Below are 21,956 nucleotides of genomic sequence, written 5' to 3'. Positions count from 1 at the left end.
CAAGGTGTGGAGAAACAGGCAATGGCAGCCACCTTTATATCTGTGTCATGCATATGATCTGAAACCTGAATTATGTAAGACAAATCGACATATTTCCCACAATGCTCTATGTCCAGAGGTTAATTAAGTATTTCATTTTATGGCTCTCCTCAACATACTGAGGAAATCATCCAGCCCTTTTTTAAAAGCTGTTATAGTATCTGCCATTACTACCTCTTGTGGTAGGTGTATTCCACAGTCTGACCGCTCTAACTGTAAAGAACCCTTTCCTATTTAGGTGTCGGAATCGCTTTTCTTCCACTCGCAGTGAGTGCCCCCTGGTCCTTAGTACTGTCTTTGGAAGAAATAAGTCATGTGCCAGTCCTTTATATTGACCACACATGTATTTATACATATAAATGAGATCTCCTCTGAGACGTCTTTTTTTTCTAAGCTAAACATATCTAACTTTTTCAACCTGTCATCATATGGGAGGCCTTCCATTCCTTGTAATAGTCTAGTTGCCCGCCTTTGAACTGACTCTAACTTCTGAATGTCCTTTTTAATATGTGGAGCCCAAAACTGGATCCCGTATTCCAGATGTGGCCTTACAAGTGATTTATAGAGGGGTAACAATACGTTGGGATCACGGGATCTAATCTCTTTTTATACACCCTAAAATCTTGTTTGCTTTAGCAGCTGCTGCTTGACATTGAGTGCTGCTGCTCAGCTTATTTGTAATGAGAATACCCAAGTCCTTCTCCTGTTCTGTAGTCCCGAGTTTACTTCCATTTAATGTATACGCAGCTATAGGATTACTCCGTCCTAGGTGCATTACTTTACATTTATCAACATTAAATCTCATTTGCCAAGTATCTGCCCATTCTGACATCTTATCCAGGCCCATTTTTGGAGTTTTGTGTGAAATTATCAATGATTTGATTTTGGTTTCATTCTCTCGTGTTTTTTTTCATTGCAAACAAAATAAATGAAGATAATACCAAAGAATTTGTGATTGCAATCATTTTCAAGAAGAAACTGAGTATTCTCTCACAGAATTGCAGGGTTGCCAATACTTTTGGCCAGCACTGTATCTCTTGATCAGTCAAGTACCTCCTGCACAGGCATCTGTAAAGAAGGGCAGTGTCCATAGTATATTTCTCAATTTTTGTTTCAAGAATATTAGATGGCATGTTGTGGTATTGTCCATGAAGATTATGAAGCGAGCTATAGTAGCACAAAATGCTTCAGCTATGTCAGTGGGGTTATGAATTTTTGGTCCATGAGCCCCTTTAAATTTGGACATATATGTTCTATACCTGCGTGGATATAATCTTGCCAATGAGCGACTCCATTTATCTGCAAATCCATACTACAACCTTCGCACGCCGTTTTGGTATTTTTTTATATAAATTTGATCAATTAAAAACATATTGGCTCTTTTTTAGCATTAAGAGAAGCAGATTGTTTGTCAAGTAGATCAATCTGCTCAAACACATGGGAGAATTGATCTGCTCTTTCCTTTTTAACCTAGATGCATGTCTTGTTAATATCCGTCTGAGGACACATTTGAGTGCTTCCCAGGCTCATCATCAGGGCCGGATTAAGGTTGGTGGGGGCCCCTGGGCAGAAAATCTGGTGGGGGCCCCATAAACGTTAACATTTTTAGCCATAACAGTAGAGCACGAACTGTAGCATTTAGATATAAATCCAATAAACATGTATCTTAAGGCCCCGTCACACTAAGCAACATCGCTAGCAACATCGCTGCTAACGAACAACTTTTGTGACGTTGCTAGCGATGTTGCTGTGTGGGACATCCAGCAACAACCTGGCCCCTGCTGTGAGGTCGTTGGTTGTTGCTGAATGTCCTGGGCCATTTTTTAGTTGTTGCTGTCCCGCTGTGAAGCACAGATCGCTGTGTGTGACAGCGAGACAGCAACAACTAAATGTGCAGGCAGCAGGAGCCGGCTTCTGCAGAGGCTGGTAACCAATGTAAACATCGGGTAACCAAGAAGCCCTGTCCTTGGTTACCCGATATTTACCTTTGATACCAGCCTCCGCTGCTCTCACTATCAGTGCCGGCTCCTGCTCTGTGCACATGTAGCTGCAGCACACATCGGGTTAATTAACCCGATGTGTGCTGTAACTAGGAGAGCAAGGAGCCAGCGCTAAGCATTGTGCGCTGCTCCCTGCTCTGTGCACATGTAGCTGCAGCACACATCGGGTTAATTAACCCGATGTGTGCTGTAACTAGGAGAGCAAGGAGCCAGCGCTAAGCATTGTGCGCTGCTCCCTGCTCTGTGCACATTTAGCTGCAGCACACATCGGGTAATTAACCCGATGTGTGCTGTAACTAGGAGAGCAGGGAGCCAGCGCTCAGTGTGCGCTGCTTCCTGCTCTCTGCACGTGTAGCTGCGTGCGCTGGTAACCAAGGTAAATATCGGGTTGGTTACCCGATATTTACCTTAGTTACCAAGCGCAGCATCTTCCACGCGGCGCTGGGGGCTTGTCACTGGTTGCTGGTGAGCTCACCAGCAACTTGTGTAGCGACGCTCCAGCGATCCCTGCCAGGTCAGGTTGCTGGTGGGATCGCTGGAGCGTCGCAGTGTGACATCTCACCAGCAACCTCCTAGCAACTTACCAGCGATCCCCATCGTTGTTGGGATCGCTGGTAAGTTGCTTAGTGTGACTGGACCTTTACCCTGATCTGCCATATTCAGATTTACAGGACTACAATACAGATACAGTCCAGGATCACTCACAGCCGTCACTTATACACACAGTACAATACAGATACAGTCCAGGATCACTCACAGTCGTCACTTATACAAAGAAAGTAGAGTAAAGGGGGCTTTACACGCTGCGACATCGCTAATGCGGAGTCGTTGGGGTCACGGAATTCGTGACGCACATTCGGCCGCATTAGCGATGCCGTTTCGTGTGACACCGATAAGCGATTTTGCATCGTTGCAATAACGTGCAAAATCGCTCATCGGTGACATGGGGGTCCATTCTCTAATATCGTTGCTGCAGTAGTAACGAAGTTGTTCCTCGTTCCTGTGGCAGCACACATCGCTCCGTGTGACACCGCAGGAACGAGGAAGCTCCCCTTACCTGCCTCCCGGCCGCTATGCAGAAGGAAGGAGGTGGGCGGGATGTTACATCCCGCTCATCTCCACCCCTCCGCTGCTATTGGGCGGCGGTTAAGTGACGCTTCAGTGGCGTCGCTGTGACGCCGCATGGACCGCCCCCTTAGAAAGGAGGCGGTTCGCCGGTCACAGCGACGTCGCCGGACAGGTAAGTATGTGTGACGGCTCTGGGCGATGTTGTGCGGCACGGGCAGCGATTTGCCCGTGTCGCGCAACAGATGGGGGCGGGTACGCACGCTAGCAATATCGGGACCGATATCGCAGCGTGTAAAGCGGCCTTTACTCACATATTTTTAATTGATCCCAATGTTAAGGCAGCCAGGGACGGCTCCAGGTTTTTGTGGTCCCCGGTTGAGTCTCAGTGGGCCCCATCCACACACAGACACACACATACACATACAGGCATACGTACATATACATATTTGAAGACAAATTCACAAAAATACATTTAAACAGACAAATATATGCACAGTCATATACACTGACATACATGCAGACACAGACGCATTACAGGTGTTAATATGGAGAAGTCACAAGCAGCATCACTCACCTCTCCCGCTTGTTTCCAGCTCCTCCAGGACATATGGCTGTGTTGCATGATGGCCATCAATAACAGACATGACTGCACACCATGCACACTGACACAGCACTGATGTATATACATCACAGGAGGGGCTGGGGCCTACAATAAATACATTACAGGAGGGGCAGTGGGCATAGACATTACTGGGGGGGGCATAGACGTTACTGGAGTGGCAAACCGCTCTGGTGGCGTACACATTACTGGGATGGGTGGCTTAGCGCTCTGGGGGACCCATATAGTTCTGGGGTGCCACATAGACTGCTCTGATTCATATATACACACACACAGCTCTGCTTCACACACACAGCTCTGCTTCACACCACACATCTTTCTTCAGCTCTGCTTCACACACACACACACAGCTCTGCTTCACACACACACACAGCTCTGCTTCACACCACAAATCTTTCTTCAGCTCTGCTTCACACACAGCTCTGCTTCACACCACACATCTTTCTTCAGCTCTGCTTCACACACACACACACAGCTCTGCTTCACACACACACACAGCTCTGCTTCACAACACAAATCTTTCTTCAGCTCTGCTTCACACATAGCTCTGCTTCACACCACACATCTTTCTTCAGCTCTGCTTCACACACACACACACAGCTCTGCTTCACACCACACATCTTTCTTCAGCTCTGCTTCTCTCACACACACACACACACACACACACACACACACACACACACAGCTCTGCTTCACACCACACATCTTTCTTCAGCTCTGCTTCACACACACACACACACACACACACACACACACACACACACACACACACACAGCTCTGCTTCACACCACACATCTTTCTTCAGCTCTGCTTCTCTCACACACACACAGCTCTGCTTCACACCACACATCTTTCTTCAGCTCTGCTTCACACACACACAGCTCTCTTTCACACACACACTCACACACAGCTCTGCTTCACACACACAGCTCTGCTTCACACCACACAGCTCTGCTTCACACCACACAGCTCTGCATCACACCACACAGCTCTGCATCACACCGCACAGCTCTGCATCACACCACACAGCTCTGCATCACACCACACAGCTCTGCATCACACCACACATCTTTCTTCAGCTCTGTCCCTACCTGCTCTGATGCCATCCTCCTGCTGCTCCGGTATAGGCCGCCATCGTCCTGCTGCTGTTCCGGTGCCGCGGCCATTCTCCTGCTCCGGTTAGTCTCCTCTCCTGGCCGCGGCGTGGGTCTTCTCCGGGCCGGCCGCGCGCGTGGGTCCTCTCCTCCGCGGCCGGCCGCCCGCGTGGGTCCTCTCCTCCGCGGCCGGCCGGCCAGCCGGCCGCCCGCGTGGCGGCGTGGGTCTTCTCCGGGCCGGCCGCGCGCGTGGGTCCTCTCCTCCGCGGCCGGCCGCCCGCGTGGGTCCTCTCCTCCGCGGCCGGCCGGCCAGCCGGCCGCCCGCGTGGGTCCTCTCCTCCGCGGCCGGCCGGCCAGCCGGCCGCCCGCGTGGGTCCTCTCCTCCGCGGCCGGCTGGCCAGCCGGCCGCCCGCGTGGGTCCTCTCCTCCGCGGCCGGCCGGCCAGCCGGCCGCCCGCGTGGGTCCTCTCCTCCGCGGCGGCGTCCTGCTGTGACGTCCGCAGCATTGGACGCCGCAGCAGAGCAGGGAGCAGGCACACCTCTGACCCCGGAAGTACAAACGATGGTACTTCCGAGGTCAATCAGCGTCCTGTGCCCGCAGCTTGTTTTTGCGTCTTAGAGACGCAGATACAAATAAATGTAGGTGCCCGGTGACCCCCCGAAAACACAGCTGATTTAGACTGTCTTAACGGAGGGGGAGCGGGTGTGAAGAAAAGAAAAAAAAAATTGCTGACGGGTGGCAAGTATGGCCCTGGTGGTGGGGGCCCCCTTGGAAGCTCTTTTGGTGGGGGCCCCGGGGCTGAAGCCCCGCCTGCCCCGCCTATAATCCGGCCCTGCTCATCATACTTCTGAATTTTTTTATTTTAATTTTGTTTTTTTTTGTTTTTTTTGTCTATCGTTTCACAAAGGTCTGAGACAGTGTTTTTTTAAGCATAAGATCATTTAAGTTCCAACATCTGAAGCCTTGTTGGGAGTCTAGTATAGTCAAGTTACAATATACAGGAGCATAATATGACTATTTAGCAGTTCCTATTTGAGATGTAGGATGCCATGTAAGAAAAAAATCTAGACTGCTATGTATATGGTGTAATGGAGAATCACATAAATAATCTTCATCCATCAGTTGGAGAGACCAAAAAAGGTTTAGCGGAGCTTTTTTTTTTTTTTTGATGAGTTTAGATGGTGATGACTGCCCAGGGAAAAATCCAAGAGTAGAGGAATCCTAGACAAAATTTAAATTGCCCCCAATGATAAGGTTTTCCACAATGTTTTTATATTGATAGCATGTCTTAATTTTGGTCGCAGTTGGGAAGATAGGATCTTGCAAAAGTCAAAACTTTGGTGTGGACAGAGATCTTAACAAACACATCTCCTCTCAGTGTCTGGCAATGCTTGTAAAATAGTATGCGCCACTGATTTGTACTGTGGCGCCAAGATGAAAAATCTGTTAGTAAACTGAGGTATATGATCCCCTGTAAAGTGAGTTTGTTTCCTAAAGAGAAAATGTATGTTTATACATATGATAAAACACTTGGTCTTTTCTCGTGATCATTAAGTTCTCTGACATTTAACAAGCAAGTTTTCAGTTGAGAGGTATGCAAATAGAAAGATTTTCACCACTTTGGAGGACGTTTAAGGTCGCTGGTAAGTGTTTACACGCTGCGATAACGTTAATGACGCCGGATGTGCGTCACGAACGATGTGACCCCGACAATAAAACATTAACTATATCGTAGCGTGTAAAGCCCCCTTAAGTGTACAGTGCTCCCGGTCAATATCCTTCAGCTCTTCATCAATAAGGATCACCAAGGATGTTATTGAATAATGTCCGCAGTGTTAATATGATAGCATGTGCACTCATGCTTTTAGGTATACCCCTTATCCGGATAATATTACAGCGATTGCAATTTTCTTAGTCATCAGCCATATGGAACAGACTGTTTGCTGACTGAAGATACAGTTTGTGTTTTTTGAGTATTAGGGCTAGGACACACGGCCAGTAAAATGGAGCATTTGGAATGCAATAAATTACTTTTTTTTTTTTGGTCCCCACATAGCTTTCTCATGAGCCAGATCAGACACCCCCATACTTTGCACTGACGAGGGGCAAGCACCCCGAAACACCGTGTCTGCAAATTGGGATTCTGATCTTGCTTATATATCCTGAGTCATATTGCAAAGGATTGTTGAAAATCCACTTGTGACTTTTAGGATCGCTACTTCCAATAGGTGGCGCTGTGCTAGAGTTTGTCTCCTTTACTGGAGAGACAATTTTTTTTTTTTTTAAAAGATTGAATTTTTTGTTTGCATCGTTATATCACTTTAATAAATAAGCGTAAAACCCATTTGTAAACATCAAATGCATAAGTCCTTCTTTCCTTCACTGTAAAATAGCATGATACATTTTATCAGTAGAAGTATCATTCGATTTTTATTTTGTGAAATATTTTTTTTTATCTGTATTTTGCTTCTGTAGCGTGAGATCCATCAACAACTTGCAGAAAAGGCAAAGTCTGGTGATTTAAAAGTGGTCAATGGATCTACTGCATCTACATCTCAGCCACCTTCGAAGCGCAAACGACGATGGGATCAGACAGACCAAACACCGGGGTCAACCCCAAAGAAGGTTTCCAGCTGGGACCAAGCCGAGGTCGTTGTACTTAATCTGATTACTTTATCTCATGAAGTATAGCATTTCAAACATGTTTCAGAATATAAATCTATATTCTGAAACCTGTTTGATGGAATAGATATATAAATAGTTTTTAATTTTTTTTTTTTTTTGCATTAGACTCCCGGGCACACTCCCTCACTGAGGTGGGATGAAACCCCAGGTCGTGCTAAAGGAAGTGAAACTCCTGGGGCTACACCTGGATCCAAAATTTGGGATCCCACTCCGAGCCATACTCCTGCTGGAGCAGCAACCCCTGGTCGTGGGGATACTCCAGGGCACGCAACACCAGGACATGGAGGAGCAACTTCTAGTGCTCGTAAAAATAGATGGGATGAAACTCCTAAAACAGAGCGTGGTAAGCTTGCCTGACCTAATGTATTTTATTTTTTAGGGTGTTTTTGTATCACTAAATCCCTTTTGATATTTAGATTTTCTTGCAGACACGTCTGTTCCACCCATCCTTCTGTACCATCCTCTAAATTTTAAAATCTTAAAGTTTGATGACCATAGCACTTAATCATAGAGCAGCATTAATATTATCAACGGAATTAAAAATATTAAAGCTGAATGGATACTTTGGGCAGGAAGGACAGGTTCCTTTTAGGAACTCGATAAGGCTATGTGCGCACTAGAAAAGTGATTTCTTCGGCGCTCCATTGGGAGACCCAGACGATTGGGTGTATAGCTACTGCCTCCGGAGGCCACACAAAGTATTACACTAAAAAGTGTAAGGCCCCTCCCCTTCTGCATATACACCCCCCGTGGGATCACGGGCTCTCAGTTTTCATGCTTTGTGCGAAGGAGGTCAGACATCCACGCATAGCTCCACTGTTTTTAGTCAGCAGCAGCTGACTATGTCGGTTGGAAGAAAAGTGGGCCCATATGGGGCCCCCAGCATGCTCCCTTCTCACCCCACTCTTGTCGGCGGTGTTTGTTAAGGTTGAGGTACCCATTGCGGGTACGGAGGCTGGAGCCCACATGCTGCTTTCCTTCCCCATCCCCCTGAGGGCTCTGGTGAAGTGGGATCTTACCGGTCTCCAGGCACTGAGACCGGGCTCCATCCACAGACCCGGAGATCCTGCTGGATATGGAGCTCGGTATCCTCAGGGACAGGAATCTCAATCAGGATATCTCCTTACCTTCCTTTTGTCATCATCCAGTTCATCGATATGAAATGGATTTGCATTGGTTGGATCTGGTGAGAGCACTCAGAATCTACATTTCCCGTACGGCGCCCCTGCGCCGCTCGGAAGCACTCCTTGTACTTGTCGCTGGTCAGCGTAAAGGGTCGCAAGCTTCCAAATCCACCCTGGCTCGATGGATCAATGAACGGCCCTAACTTGAGGTATTAATTTACCCACCCAGGGACTGCTTTTGGACGTCCCAATCGTCTGGGTCTCCCAATGGAGCGCCGAAGAAGAAGGGAATTTTGTTACTTACCGTAAATTCCTTTTCTTCTAGCTCCAATTGGGAGACCCAGCACCCGCCCTGTTTCCTTCGGGATTTTTGGTTGTTTCGGGTACACATGTTGTTCATGTTGAATGGTTTCAGTTCTCCGATGTTCCTTCGGATTGAATTGTTTAACCAGTTATTGGCTTTCCTCCTTCTTGCTTTTGCACTAAAACTGAGAGCCCGTGATCCCACGGGGGGTGTATATGCAGAAGGGGAGGGGCCTTACACTTTTTAGTGTAATACTTTGTGTGGCCTCCGGAGGCAGTAGCTATACACCCAATCGTCTGGGTCTCCCAATTGGAGCTAGAAGAAAAGGAATTTACGGTAAGTAACAAAATTCCCTTCTTTTCTCAAGAAAATTTCTTGAGAAACTTCTGGGAGTTAAAGATTACCGCACCTGCTGTAAAAACCCGCACCAAATCCACGGGAAAAACGCATGCGTTTTTGCCGCGGTTTTTCCGCAGGCTGGTCCCTGCGTTTTTTTTTTATGCTGAACAGAAATAAATAATATAGATAATCGATAGACAGATAATGGATAGAGGGAAAGATGGCTAGATAGATAGATAGATGAGAAAGACCTATATAATGTCCCACCCCCCTGCATATTCTAAGCTGGCACCCTTTAGTGACTTTCATGTGGCACTAAAGGGTGCCTAGCCTTGTATTTAGCGAAAAAAATAAATAAAAAAATGACATGGGGTTCCCCCTATTTTTGTAGCCAGCTAGGGTAAAGCAGACGGCTGCAGCCTGCAAACCACAGCTGGCAGCTTCACCTTGGCTGGTAATCCAAAACAGAGGGCACCCCACGCTGTTATTTTACATTAAATAAATAATTTATAACAAAAAACGTGGGGTCTCCCCCAAATTGGATCACCAGCCAAGGTAAAGCGGACAGCTGGGGTCTGATATTCTCAGACTAGAGAGGTCCACTGTTATTGGACACTCCACAGCCTAAAAATAGTAGGCTGCAGCCGCCCCAGAAGTGGCGCATCCATTAGACGTGCCAATCCTGGCGCTTCGCCCCAACTCATCCCGTTGCCCTGGTGCGGTGGCAAACGGGGTAATATATGGGGTTGATGCCAGATGTGTAATGTCACCTGGCATCAAGCCCTGGGGTTCGTGATGTCAGGCGTCTATCAGATACCGGACATCACCAACCCAGTCAGTAAGAAATATAAAATGGACAACAAAAAAGTTTTATTTGAAAAAACCACACTCCCCACATTCCCTCTTTCACCAATTTATTGACAAGAACAATCAAATCCTGGTCCGGCGTAATCCAATAGGTGGGGGGGGGGTCCCACGGCGATCCATACCATAGTCAATGTCCCAGTCCATGAAGAACAGAATGTTCCCCATTGGCTGGGAGAGCAATGCAGTGACCTGAGCTAACATCAATGGGTCAGCCCAGGTCACTGCAGGGCATGACAAGTGCTGCTGTCAGGAGGTTAGATGAGATCATTACCTGCTGTGATGATCTCCTGCAGTCCTGCCATCAGCGCTGTCACTGCCTTCTATGCCCGCCGCGTTGTCAGCAGTATCGCGAGAGCTCGTGACGTCACCGCTAGTGACAGTCTCGGGCCACTCGCGATATATATATATATATGTATGTATATAATATACACACGTTGCGCCCTGCGTGGGGGTTCCACTCGCTTGCAGCGGTGTGAGGTAGCTTCAGCAATACACGTACACAGTCTCTCATAGAAATTCCGGCAGTTTATTTAAAAACACTCAGCATAAACTGCCCTCAAACATAAACAATAAGTCCATTATGGAAGTTTTAGCAACTTCCCCTCTCTCTGGCTCCTGCAAGCGTACAACTCTAGCCAAGGTTCCTTCCAGCACCCAGGGCCCTCTGCAGACCCCTGTCTGTCTCTCCTCCTGGATAGATTCGGCCCTACAGCCCTGGCCTGGCTTGGCTGCACTCACCTCAAACTCAATATCAGAGCCTTGTGTTCAGCCTCCACACAGGCTGATACACCCAGAGCTCCCGGCTCTGCTCTCACTTGTTTCCAGTCCACACACTAGACGTCTGGAGCTAGTCTCTATTTAGACTGCCCTAGACACACTCCACCTAGGTTCAGAGACAGGATTGCTTTAACCCCTGGAGCCACACCCACAGGTGGTAAGGAGTGTGTAATCAGCATCACACACCCTTCCATGGCTCTGCTTGTAATGCAATCCTGTGGAACCACAGGTCCCAGCCAACTTCACATTGCAGAGCACCCATGCTTCTGCAAATCATACCGGCCCTTTGTAATACAGCCGGTTGATACGTCACTAATATATGTAAAAAATATATATATATATATATATATATATATATATATATATATATATATATATATATATATATATATATATATATATATATATATATATATATATATATATATATATATATATATATATATATATATATATATATATATATATATATATATATATATATATATATTAATTATGTATGTGTGTGTGTGTGTATATATAAATTTGTATTTATTTATTTCTCTGACGCCTCATTGGGGGACACAGGACCATGGATGTTATGCTGCCTATCCATAGGAGGAAACTAAGTAGATGCCAAAGCACATCTCCTCCTCTGCAGTATACACCTCCTGGCCAGGCAGCCTCAGTTTTAGCTTAGTGTCTGTAGGAGGCACTTCCTTTCAAGGTTTGTTATTTTTGAGGGCGACTGTTTCATTTGGGACCAATCTCCCACTACCATCAACGGGCGGGAACGTGGAGTGTCACCTCCACGTACCCCCTCCTGCGACGCTGGATCCTGGGCTGGACGATCGGTTCCACAGACACCAATTTTCCAAAGCCCAGGGTAGAGGCCTATGCCCCTATAGCACAATTCCTCCGCCCCTCTTTGCAGGCTCGGAGTTTAATATGGCACCGGCGTGACTGGACACAATAAGCTGAATCTGCTATTTTCACTGCCTGGACTGAAGCAGTGTTTTTAAGGTGAGATCCCCCTGACTGGTTTCCCAGACAAAGGGAGAAAAGACGCTGCAGGGAAGGGCCCAGGACATCTACAGTATTTTTCTTCAGCGCTCTATTGGGAGACCCAGACGATTGGGGTATAGCTACTGCCTCCGGAGGCCACACAAAGCACTACACTAAAAAGTGCAAGGCCCCTCCCCTTCTGGCTATACCCCCCCGTGGTATCACGGGTTCTCCAGTTTTCAAGCTTTGTGCGAAGGAGGTCAGACATCCATGCATAGCTCCACAGATTTTAGTCAGCAGTAGCTGCTGACTATTTCGGATGGAAGAAAAGAGGGCCCATATAGGGCCCCCAGCATGCTCCCTTCTCACCCGTTGATGGTGTTGTAAGGTTGAGGTACCTATTGCTGGTACGGAGGCTGGAGCCCACATGCTGCTTTCCTTCCACATCCCCCTGGGGGGCTCTGAGGAAGTGGGATCCTGCCGGCCTCAAAGCTCTGACGCCGGGCTCCATCCACAGACCCATTTGAACCTGCTGGATACGGAGCTGGAGTACCGTTCAGGGACATGGCCCTGCACCATTCAGGTACTCTGTGTCCCCGTACACACAGGCACAGCACACTCCAGACTTGCTGGGTGTGCTAGTGCGCCGGGGACAGTAAAGGGTTACAGTCACTGCAGCTTTGCTGAGCGACTTTGTGTATTGGGAACTACCGCGCCGGACGCTCCGGGAGCGGCGGCGCAGCTGGGACTTGTAGTTCGCCGGGGACTGGGCGCCGACCGCGCTTTTACGGCGGCGGCGCTTATAAATCCAGTCCCCGGCTTCTGCGGCCTAGTGCCGCTTCGTTCCCGCCCCCTCCCTGTCACTCAGGGAAGGGGACAGACGCTGAGCAATCAGCAGCGCCGAGGGCTGGAGCCTTATTTACATGCTCCAGCCCTCTCACCGCACACTGTCGGACGCCGGATTCCCGCTCTGACTTGGGGCACGCCCACGGCCCGCCCCTCCTCACACGAGCTGGGGAAGACGCCGGCAGCCATTACTGCAGTCCGGGCTCGGACTTTCGGCAACCAGGCAGGACGGTGGCGACCATACACCCGCTTATAGGCGGGCGGTAAGCGGCACACATAGTGCTGACCCCAATATATACTGCAGTGTGTACATGTGTATTTTAACTGCATAGGTCGCTATATGCCCGCTTGGAGAGCGACACATCAGCAGCAGGAAAGCAGGTGTGCTAAGGCACAGGCTTTCTAGGCTGCTTGTATTGCACGTACTGAAGTGTTCATTTGTACTTTATGCTTGTATGCTATACACTGCACTGTACAGTCGCTAGTCTTAGCTATATTCTCCTGGAATGGCTAGACTACAGCAGCAGAAAACCAAGGGTGCTGGGGCACAGGTTTTTTTCTATGCTGCTTGTATTGCATGGGCTGCAGTGTGCATTTGTACTTGTGCTTGTATGCTATGCATCGCACTGTATGGTCACTCTTCTGGGCTATATTCCCCTAGATGACTAGTCTACAGCAGCAGAAGAGCAGAGGTGCCAGGGCACAGGCTTCTATGCTGCTTGTATTGCTTGTGCTGCAGTGTTCATTTGTACTTTATGCTTGTATGCTATACATTGCACTGTACGGTCACCAATCTTGGCTATATACTTCTAGATGGCTAGTCGGCAGCGGCAAAAAAGCAACACAGATTTTCAGTGCTGTTTTTACTACATGGGATGCTGTTCATGACACCGTCCCATTGTGTGCATGCTCCCCTGTAGCACTTCGTCTGCCGGGGTCTCTAGCACTTCGTCTGCCGGGGTCTCTACTAGTCGTGGCCAAAGAAACCACCTGTCATCACTGTCCAAGGACAGGGACGGAGTTGCAGTTTCGACAGATATATTGTCATAAGATAGAGACTTGCAGTCCAGACAGGCCATGGGCAATCTTCCTGACCAACCTCATTTGGAACGGGGGGGTCCCAGGAGGACTCTCTGTATGATAAGGCAGCTCTCCAGGACTTTGATCCTGACATCGCTATCAATCCGGATACACCGGATGGTAACGCCATACGGAATGATCCTATAGCGTCCATCAATGGAAGGTTGGATCTTTCTCCCTCAGCTCCCCCAGTGGAGGAGTCAGCTTCACAGCAGGAGAAGTCCCTTTTCAGTATCTCAAACGGATATTGAGTTTTTTTCTGGCCACGCTGACTTCAGAGAAGCAGTCCAGAAACACCACGCTTACCAGATAAGCGTCTTCTCCAAACGTTTTTAAGATACACGTTATCCCTTTTCCCCTGACGTGGTCAAGCGCTGGACCCAGGGTCCAAAGGTGGATTCTCCAATCTCCAGGCTTGCGTCTAGAGCCATAGTTGCACTGGAGATGGGGCTTCACTTAAAGATGCCATTCACAGACAGATGGACTCTGGTTGAAATCTGTCTAGAAGGCTATCGGCGTGTCGGTTGCTCCGGCATTCACAGCCGTATAGGCAACCTAACCTTTTCAGCTGTTCTTGCGCAGCTGGCCTTGAGCACATGTACATCTGTACCGCAGAGGCGTCCGTAACTCCGCAATGTCTGCACTGCGACTTACCCTATTAATGCTGTCCTAAAAGTACAGTCGAGGTTTCGGTCCTTCCCAAGCTCGGGCAGGTCCCAATTGTCCTCGTGCAAAAGGGCTACAAAACCTCAGACGGGCTCAGATTCCGGCCGGGCTCAATCACGCCCAAGGAAGGCAGCCGGAGGAACCGCTACCAAGGCGGTCTCCTCATGACTCTCAGCTCTCTCTCTCTCTCCGCATCCGCGGTTGATGGCAGACTCCCCCGCCTTTGGCGACATTTAGCTGCCACAGGTCACAGACCGGTGGGTGACGGACATTGTGCTCACGTGCACAGGACAGTGTTCTGTTCTCGTCCTCCGACTCCATTCTTCAGAACGGTCCCACCTCCCCACCGAGCAGATGCCCTGCTGCAGGCGGTGGACGCTCTAGGAGCAGAAGGAGTGGTGATCCCTGTCCCCCCTCAGGAACGAGGGCGAGGGTTTGTACTCCAATCTCTTTGTGGCTCCAAAAAAGGACGGCTCCTTCCGTCCTGTTCTGGACCTAAAACTGCTCAATAAGCATGCGAACGCCAGGCGGTTCCGGATGGAATCCCTCCGATCCGTCATTACCTCAATGTCTCGAGGAGACTTCCTTGCCTCAACAGACATCAAAGATGCCTATCTCCACGTGCCAATTGCTACGGAGCACCAACGTTTTCTACGTTTTGTGATAGCAGACGACCATCTTCAGTTCGTAGCTCTGCCATTCGGTCTGGCGACAGCCCCACGGGTGTTCACCAAGGTCATGGCAGCAGTGGTAGCAGTCTTGCACTCTCAGGGACACCCGGTGATCCCTTACTTGGACGATCTACTCGTCAAAGCACCCTCCCTCGAGGCATGACAACGCAGCCTGAATGTTACGCTGGAGACTCTCCAGACTTTCGGGTGGATCATCAATTTGGCAAGGTCAAATCGGTCACCGACTCAATCACTAACGTATCTCGGCATGGAGTTCACACTCTATCAGCGATAGTGAAGCTTCCGCTGAACAAGCAGCGTTCACTGCAAACAGAGGTGCAGTCTCTCCTTCAAGGCCAGTCGCTCCCCTTAAGGCGCCTCATGCACTTCCTAGGGAAGATGGTGGCAGCCATGGAGGCAGTTCCCTTTGCGCAGTTTCATCTGCGCCAACTGCAAGGGGACATTCTCCGCCAATGGGACGGGCAGTCAACCTCCCTGGACAGGAAAGTCTCCCTTTCCCACACGGCCAAGGACTCTCTGCAATGGTGGCTTATTCCCACCTCATTGTCACAGTGAAGATCCTGCCTACCCCCATCCTGGGCAGTGGTCACGACAGATACGAGTCTGTCAGGGTGGGGAGCAGTTTGTCTCCGCCACAGGGCTCAGGGGACGTGGACTCAGCAGGAGTCCACCCTTCAGATCAATGTTCTGGAAATCGGGGCAGGGTATCTTACCCTACTAGCTTTCCAGCAGTGGCTAGAAAGAGAGCAGATCCGAATCCAGTCGGACAACTCCACAGCGGTGGCATACATCAACCACCAAGGAGGGACGCGCAGTCGGCAAGCCTTCCAGGAAGTCCGGCGAATCCTCATGTGGGTGGAGGACACAGCATCCACCATATCCGCAGTTCACATCCCGGGCGTAGAAAACTGGGAAGCAGACTTCCTCAGTCGCCAGGGTATGGACGCAGGGGAATGGTCCCTTCACCCGGACGTGTTTCAGGAAATCTGTCGCCGCTGGGGGGTGCCGGACGTCGACCTAATGGCGTCTCGGCACAACAACAAGGTCCCGGCATTTATGGCACGATCGCGCGATCACAGAGCTCTGGCGGCAGACGCCTTAGTGCAAGATTGGTCGCAGTTCCGGCTCACATATGTGTTTCCACCTCTGGCACTCTTGCCCAGAGTACTGCGCAAAAAATCAGATCCGATTGCAGCCGCGTCATACTCGTCGCCCCAGACTGGCCGAGGAGATCGTGGTACCCGGATCTGTGGCATCTCACGGTCGGCCGACCGTGGTCACTACCAGGCTGGCCAGACTTACTGTCCCAAGGGCCGTTTTTCCATCGGAATTCTGCGGCCCTGAACCTGACTGTGTGGCCATTGAGTCCTGGATCCTAGCGTCTTCAGGATTATCCCAAGGGGTCGTTGCCACCATGAAACAGGCTAGGAAGTCCACCTCTGCTAAGATCTACCACAGAACGTGGAAGATTTTCTTAACCTGGTGCTCGGCTCAGGGAGTGTCTCCCTGGCCATTTGCATTGCCTACTTTTCTTTCCTTCCTGCAATCGGGGTTAGAAAAGGGCTTGTCGCTCGGCTTCCTTAAGGGGGAAGTCTCGGCACTATCCGTGTTTTTTCAGAAGCGTCTAGCACGTCTTTCTAAGGTGCGCACGTTCCTACAGGGGGTCTGTCATATCGTACCCCCGTACAAGCGGCCGTTAGATCCATGGGATCTCAACAGGGTATTAGTTGCTCTCCAGAAGCCGCCTTTCGAGCCTCTGAAGGAAGTTTCCTTTCTCGCCTGTCACAGCAGGTGGCGTTTCTCGTTGCGATCACATCGCTTCGGCGAGTGTCTGAGCTGGCAGCTCTGTCATCCAAGGCTCCCTTCCTGGTGTTCCACCAGGACAAGGTAGTGCTGCGCACCATTCCGGAGTTTCTCCCTAAGGTCGTATCCTCATTTCATCTTAATCAGGATATATCCTTGCCTTCCTTTTGTCCTCATCCGGTTCACCGGTATGAAAAGGACTTACGTTTGTTAGATCTGGTGAGAGCACTCAGACTCTACATTTCCCGCACGGCGCCCATGCGCCGTTCCGATGCACTTTTTGTCCTTGTCGCTGGTCCGCGCAAGGGGTTGCAGGCTTCTAAAGCCACCCTGGCTCGATGGATCAAAGAACCAATTCTAGAGGCCTACCGTTCTGCGGGGCTTCCGGTTCCTTCAGGGCTAAAAGCCCACTCAACCAGAGCCGTGGGTGCGTCCTGGGCATTACGACACCAGGCTTCGGCTCAACAAGTGTACCAGGCAGCTACCTGGTCCAGTCTGCACACTTTCACCAAGCATTATCAGGTGCATACCTATGCTTCGGCGGATGCCAGCTTAGGTAGAAGAGTCCTGCAGGCGGCAGTGACACCCCCGTAGGGGAGGGCTGTTTTGCAGCCCTAACATGAGGTATTTCTTTACCCACCCAGGGACAGCTTTTGGACGTCCCAATCGTCTGGGTCTCCCAATAGAGCGCTGAAGAAGAAGGGAATTTTGTTACTTACCGTAAATTCCTTTTCTTCTAGCTCTTATTGGGAGACCCAGCACCCGCCCTGTTGTCCTTCGGGATGTTTTTGTTGTTTGCGGGTACACATGTTGTTCATGTTGAACGGTTTTTCAGTTCTCCGATGTTACTCGGAGTTAATTTGTTTAAACCAGTTATTGGCTTTCCTCCTTTTTGCTTTGGCACTAAAACTGGAGAACCCGTGATACCACGGGGGGGTATAGCCAGAAGGGGAGGGGCCTTGCACTTTTTAGTGTAGTGCTTTGTGTGGCCTCCGGAGGCAGTAGCTATACCCCAATCGTCTGGGTCTCCCAATAAGAGCTAGAAGAAAAGGAATTTACGGTAAGTAACAAAATTCCCTTCATTATGAGAAAGTCCCTTGCTGGGTGCAAGGAGGAGAGAAGGATCCTGAATACACAGGGTTAACTTTTCTCTAGCTTGCTGGCTGGAGGAGGGGGAAGTCACTCCTGTTTGCAGAGAATCTGCACAGATAATTTCCAGGTGGCAGGGGGAGTGCACAGAGCTCAGACAGCTGTTTATTTGCTCTTGTAGAAAAGCTGGCTGATAACCACCAGTGACAAGCTGTGTGCTGACTGGAGGGAGAGGGAGGAAAACTATCAGAAGCTCCCTTCCCACCGCTTTTTACTACCCACAGCGGGGGGGGCACACTGACTTCATTTTCACGCTTTTAGCGCTAAGCCCTGCCCCCTGCGGACACGATAAGCCCCGCCCCCCTCAGGAATGCGTGAGAAGATCTCCATAGAGCTTCATCCTTCCTGAGGACAGGGCCATCGGCTGATTCTGGTGAGGTGCTTACTTCACTTGCAGCTCTGCTGAGCATTGCTTCCCCTCCTGGCATACTCCTATTAGGAATATGCAGAAGTCTAAGGGCACTAAGAGTGCTAAAGCCCGCAGTCTATTATTCAGCCTGCACTGCCTGCCACTCTGAGTTACGACGTAAACACACCTCTTCTCTCTGAGTCCTGTGTCCCTATAGCTCCCCAAGACCCCCCTGCCACCACCGCCGCAACAGTCAGCCCAGAGCCTAGGGCTCCCAACCCACCGGAATGGGCACAGTTTCTGTCCCAATCCATGGAAAAACTGTCACAGAACCTGGTGCTGGCTTAGCAATGTCGTCCTCCACACCCTTCTGGGTCCCTGGACGGAACGCAGCCTGAGGATACCCTATGGAGGATCCTTCTGAGGTGATCCGGGCACATGCTTCACCGGTTGCAGGGATCAGGAAAAGAGCATACGGCCGGGTGTCTCCAGCGGGCTCTCCCTCGGGAGCACGCAGGGCAGGCTCTCCCACATGCTCCACGGCTTCTGAAGAGCTGGAGGAGGGAGAATGCTGTTTGTACCAGGATGATTCCTTGGTTTCACCTTCCCCAGATGATCAAACTGCAATAGACTCTCTTATAGCAGCAATCAACCAAGCTCTGCATGTGGAGGATCCCCCATCCACTACCATTGACCATGTGGTCTCCTTTAAGAGGGCAAGGAAACCCCAAAAGGTTTTCGCTGATCACCCAAAGTTTCAGGATATCCTCACAAAGCAAAGGGAGAAGCCTGACAGGCGCTTCGGTAACCGAAAACTCATGTTGTCCCGGTACCATTTTGCCTCACCTGCCCCTAAGGGCTGGGCCGATCCGTCCTCGGTCGACCCCCCCCCCCCCCTCCCGGTCTCCCGCCTTGCCACAAAAACGCTCCTGTCGTTACCCGATGGTTCCTCCATCAAGGACCCGACAGACAGGTGGAGCACCTCGCTCGCTCTGCCTTTGAGGCTGCGGGTTCCTCCCTCTCGCCCTCCTTTGCCGCTGTGTGGGTCACAAAGGCAATCTGTCTGGGCAGAATCCCTTAACACTTCGCTTGAGGAATCCCAGTTCCCTCATTCCGTCACGGAGGTAAAAGCTCTAATTGCCGCTGCGGCGGAGTACCTCATGCAGGTCTCCATTGATGCTGCTACCTGCGCAGCTTTTGCCGCCTCAAATACCTTAGCCATCCGTAGAGCTCTCTGGCTCCAACAATGGCGAGCGGACTCTGCTTCCAAGAAGTCTCTCACGGGCCTTCCCTTTTTTCCAGACCGATTTTGTTTGGCGAACGTCTGGACAAGCTCATTTCTGACGCCACGGGAGGAAAAAGTACCTCCCTTCCCCAGCTGAAGCCCAGGACGACCTTCACCAGATGTCCACAGTCCTCGTTCCGCTCCTTTCGGAACTCATTTGGTTGGTCGACATTCCGCTCTGCCCCCGCCACTAGCCGCGGACTACGCAGGGACCGACCTTCTCGGCTCTCCCCGAAACCCACTTCGGCATGGCAGCCTAGACCGAAACAGTCCAGGACTACGGAGACTCTGCCACGACGTTTCCCCCCGACTCCTTTGGCACCCCGGAAGACACACTCATTGTAGGAGGGTCGACTGCGGCACTTTTCAACACATTTGGGCTGCCGCCTCAGACGACAAATGGGTGCAAGACCTTGTGTCTTCCGGTTACCACATAGAATTTCGGACCAGACCCCCGAGACGGTTCCTTCTCTCAAACCCCCCAAAGACTCAAACGACGCAAGGCCTTTTTCTTAGCAGTCCACTCGCTCCAAACAGCAGGAGTGATAATACCCGTCCCGGACGACGAGAAGTTCAGGGGGTTTTATTCCAACCTCTGTGGTCCCCAAAAAGGATGGGGTCAGTTCGACCCATCCTCGACCTCAAACACCTAAACAAACATGTGCACGTACGGAGATTCAGAATGGAGTCCCTAAGGTCCATTATTGCATCCATGGTCAAAGGGGAATTCCTCGCCTCCATAGATATCAATGACGCGTACCTGCATATACCTATCGCTCCAGATCACCAAAAGTTCCTCCGCTCCGCAGTTCAGGACTCCCATTTTCAATTCGTAGCACTACCCTTCGGCCTTGCCACCGCACCAAGGTCTTCACCAAAGTCATGGCGGCCGCCATGAGTGTCCTTCACGCCAGGGGAGTAGTCGTTCTCCCTTACTTGGATGACCTCCTCATCAAGGCCCCTCCTTATGCGACTGCTCAACCAGCGTACAGATCACCTTGGACACCCTATCCGGCTTAGGGTGGCTACTGATTCTAGACAAATCATCCCCGGTCCCAGCATGATCCATCACCTTCCTGGGCATGTCCCTGGACCCCCGTCGGGGCTTGATCCTTCTCCCTCAGGACAAGGCAGTCGCTCTTCGACAAGCGGTACGCTGCCTTCTACGTCCTCCGTCTTGCTCCATTCGATTCAGCATGAAGGTGCTCGGCAGGATGGTGGCGGCTATGGAGGCAGTACCTTTTTGCTCAACTGCACCTCCGCCCACTGCAGCTAGTCTTTCTAGGTGCCCTGGACAAGAGCCCCTTCTCCCTGGACAAACCTCTTCACCTGACGCCTTCAGTCAGGTATGTACTCCGCTGATGGCTTCGGTCCTCATCCCTATCGATGGAGAGATCTTTTCTCCCAGTGAACTGGCTGGTCCTGACCACGGACGCCAGCCTCCTAGGCTGGGGAGCAGTGTACCGGCACCACACTGCTCAAGGACGTTGGACGCCCCAGGAGTCTTCCCTACCCATCAACATCCTGAAACTCCGCGCGATCTTCCTCGCGCTCAGAGCGTTCTGCCCTCTGCTAGCGGGTCATCAGATTCGAGTCCAATCGGACAATGCGGCAGCTGTAGCCTATATCAATCAGCAGGGGGGCACCCGCAGCAAAGCGGCTTATCTCGAGGCCCACAAGATCCTCAGGTGGGCCGAATTGACGGGATCAGTGAGATCAGCGGTACACTGGGAACTGGGCAGCAGACTTTGAGTCGCCAAGGCCTAGCTGCCGGAGAATGGTCTCTCCAAACAGATGTGTTTCTACACACCTGCACTCGTTGGGGCACACCAGACGTGGACCTAATGGCCTCAAGGTTGAATGCAAAGGTACCCGCATTCATAGCCAGGTCACGCGACCTGCAGTCCATCGGCGCGGATGCTCTAGTCTGCTCCTAGCACCACTCCCGCCTGCCTTACATATTTCCACCTCTACCCCTGCTGCCGCGGGTAATCAGGAAGATCAAGGCAGAGGGAGTCCCGGTGATACTGATAGCACCGGACTGGCCCAGGCGTGCCTGGTACGCTGAATTAGTACAAATGCTCGCAAACGTACCGCGGCGCCTTCCAGACATCCCAGACTTGCTGACCCAAGGGCCCATTTCCCATCAGAACTCCAGAGCCCTGAAGATGACTGCATGGCCATT

General features: G+C 50.6%; 1 protein-coding gene across 1 annotated transcript in view; it reads left to right on the top strand.

Moving 5' to 3' along the window:
• Positions 1-21,956, top strand: part of SF3B1 (splicing factor 3b subunit 1) — a 446,304-nt gene that overhangs the window by 117,507 nt on the left and 306,841 nt on the right. The window contains exons 6-7 of the mRNA XM_075319718.1: positions 7,297-7,473; positions 7,612-7,849. Coding sequence (XP_075175833.1) covers positions 7,297-7,473; positions 7,612-7,849 — 415 coding nt within the window. The remainder of the gene's footprint in view (positions 1-7,296; positions 7,474-7,611; positions 7,850-21,956) is intronic.

This window comes from Anomaloglossus baeobatrachus, chromosome 7 (genome assembly GCF_048569485.1).
Source record: "Anomaloglossus baeobatrachus isolate aAnoBae1 chromosome 7, aAnoBae1.hap1, whole genome shotgun sequence".
NCBI lineage: Eukaryota > Metazoa > Chordata > Amphibia > Anura > Aromobatidae > Anomaloglossus > Anomaloglossus baeobatrachus.
The sequence above is the reverse complement of the archived record's forward strand: the minus strand, read 5'-3'. Positions and strand labels throughout refer to the sequence as shown.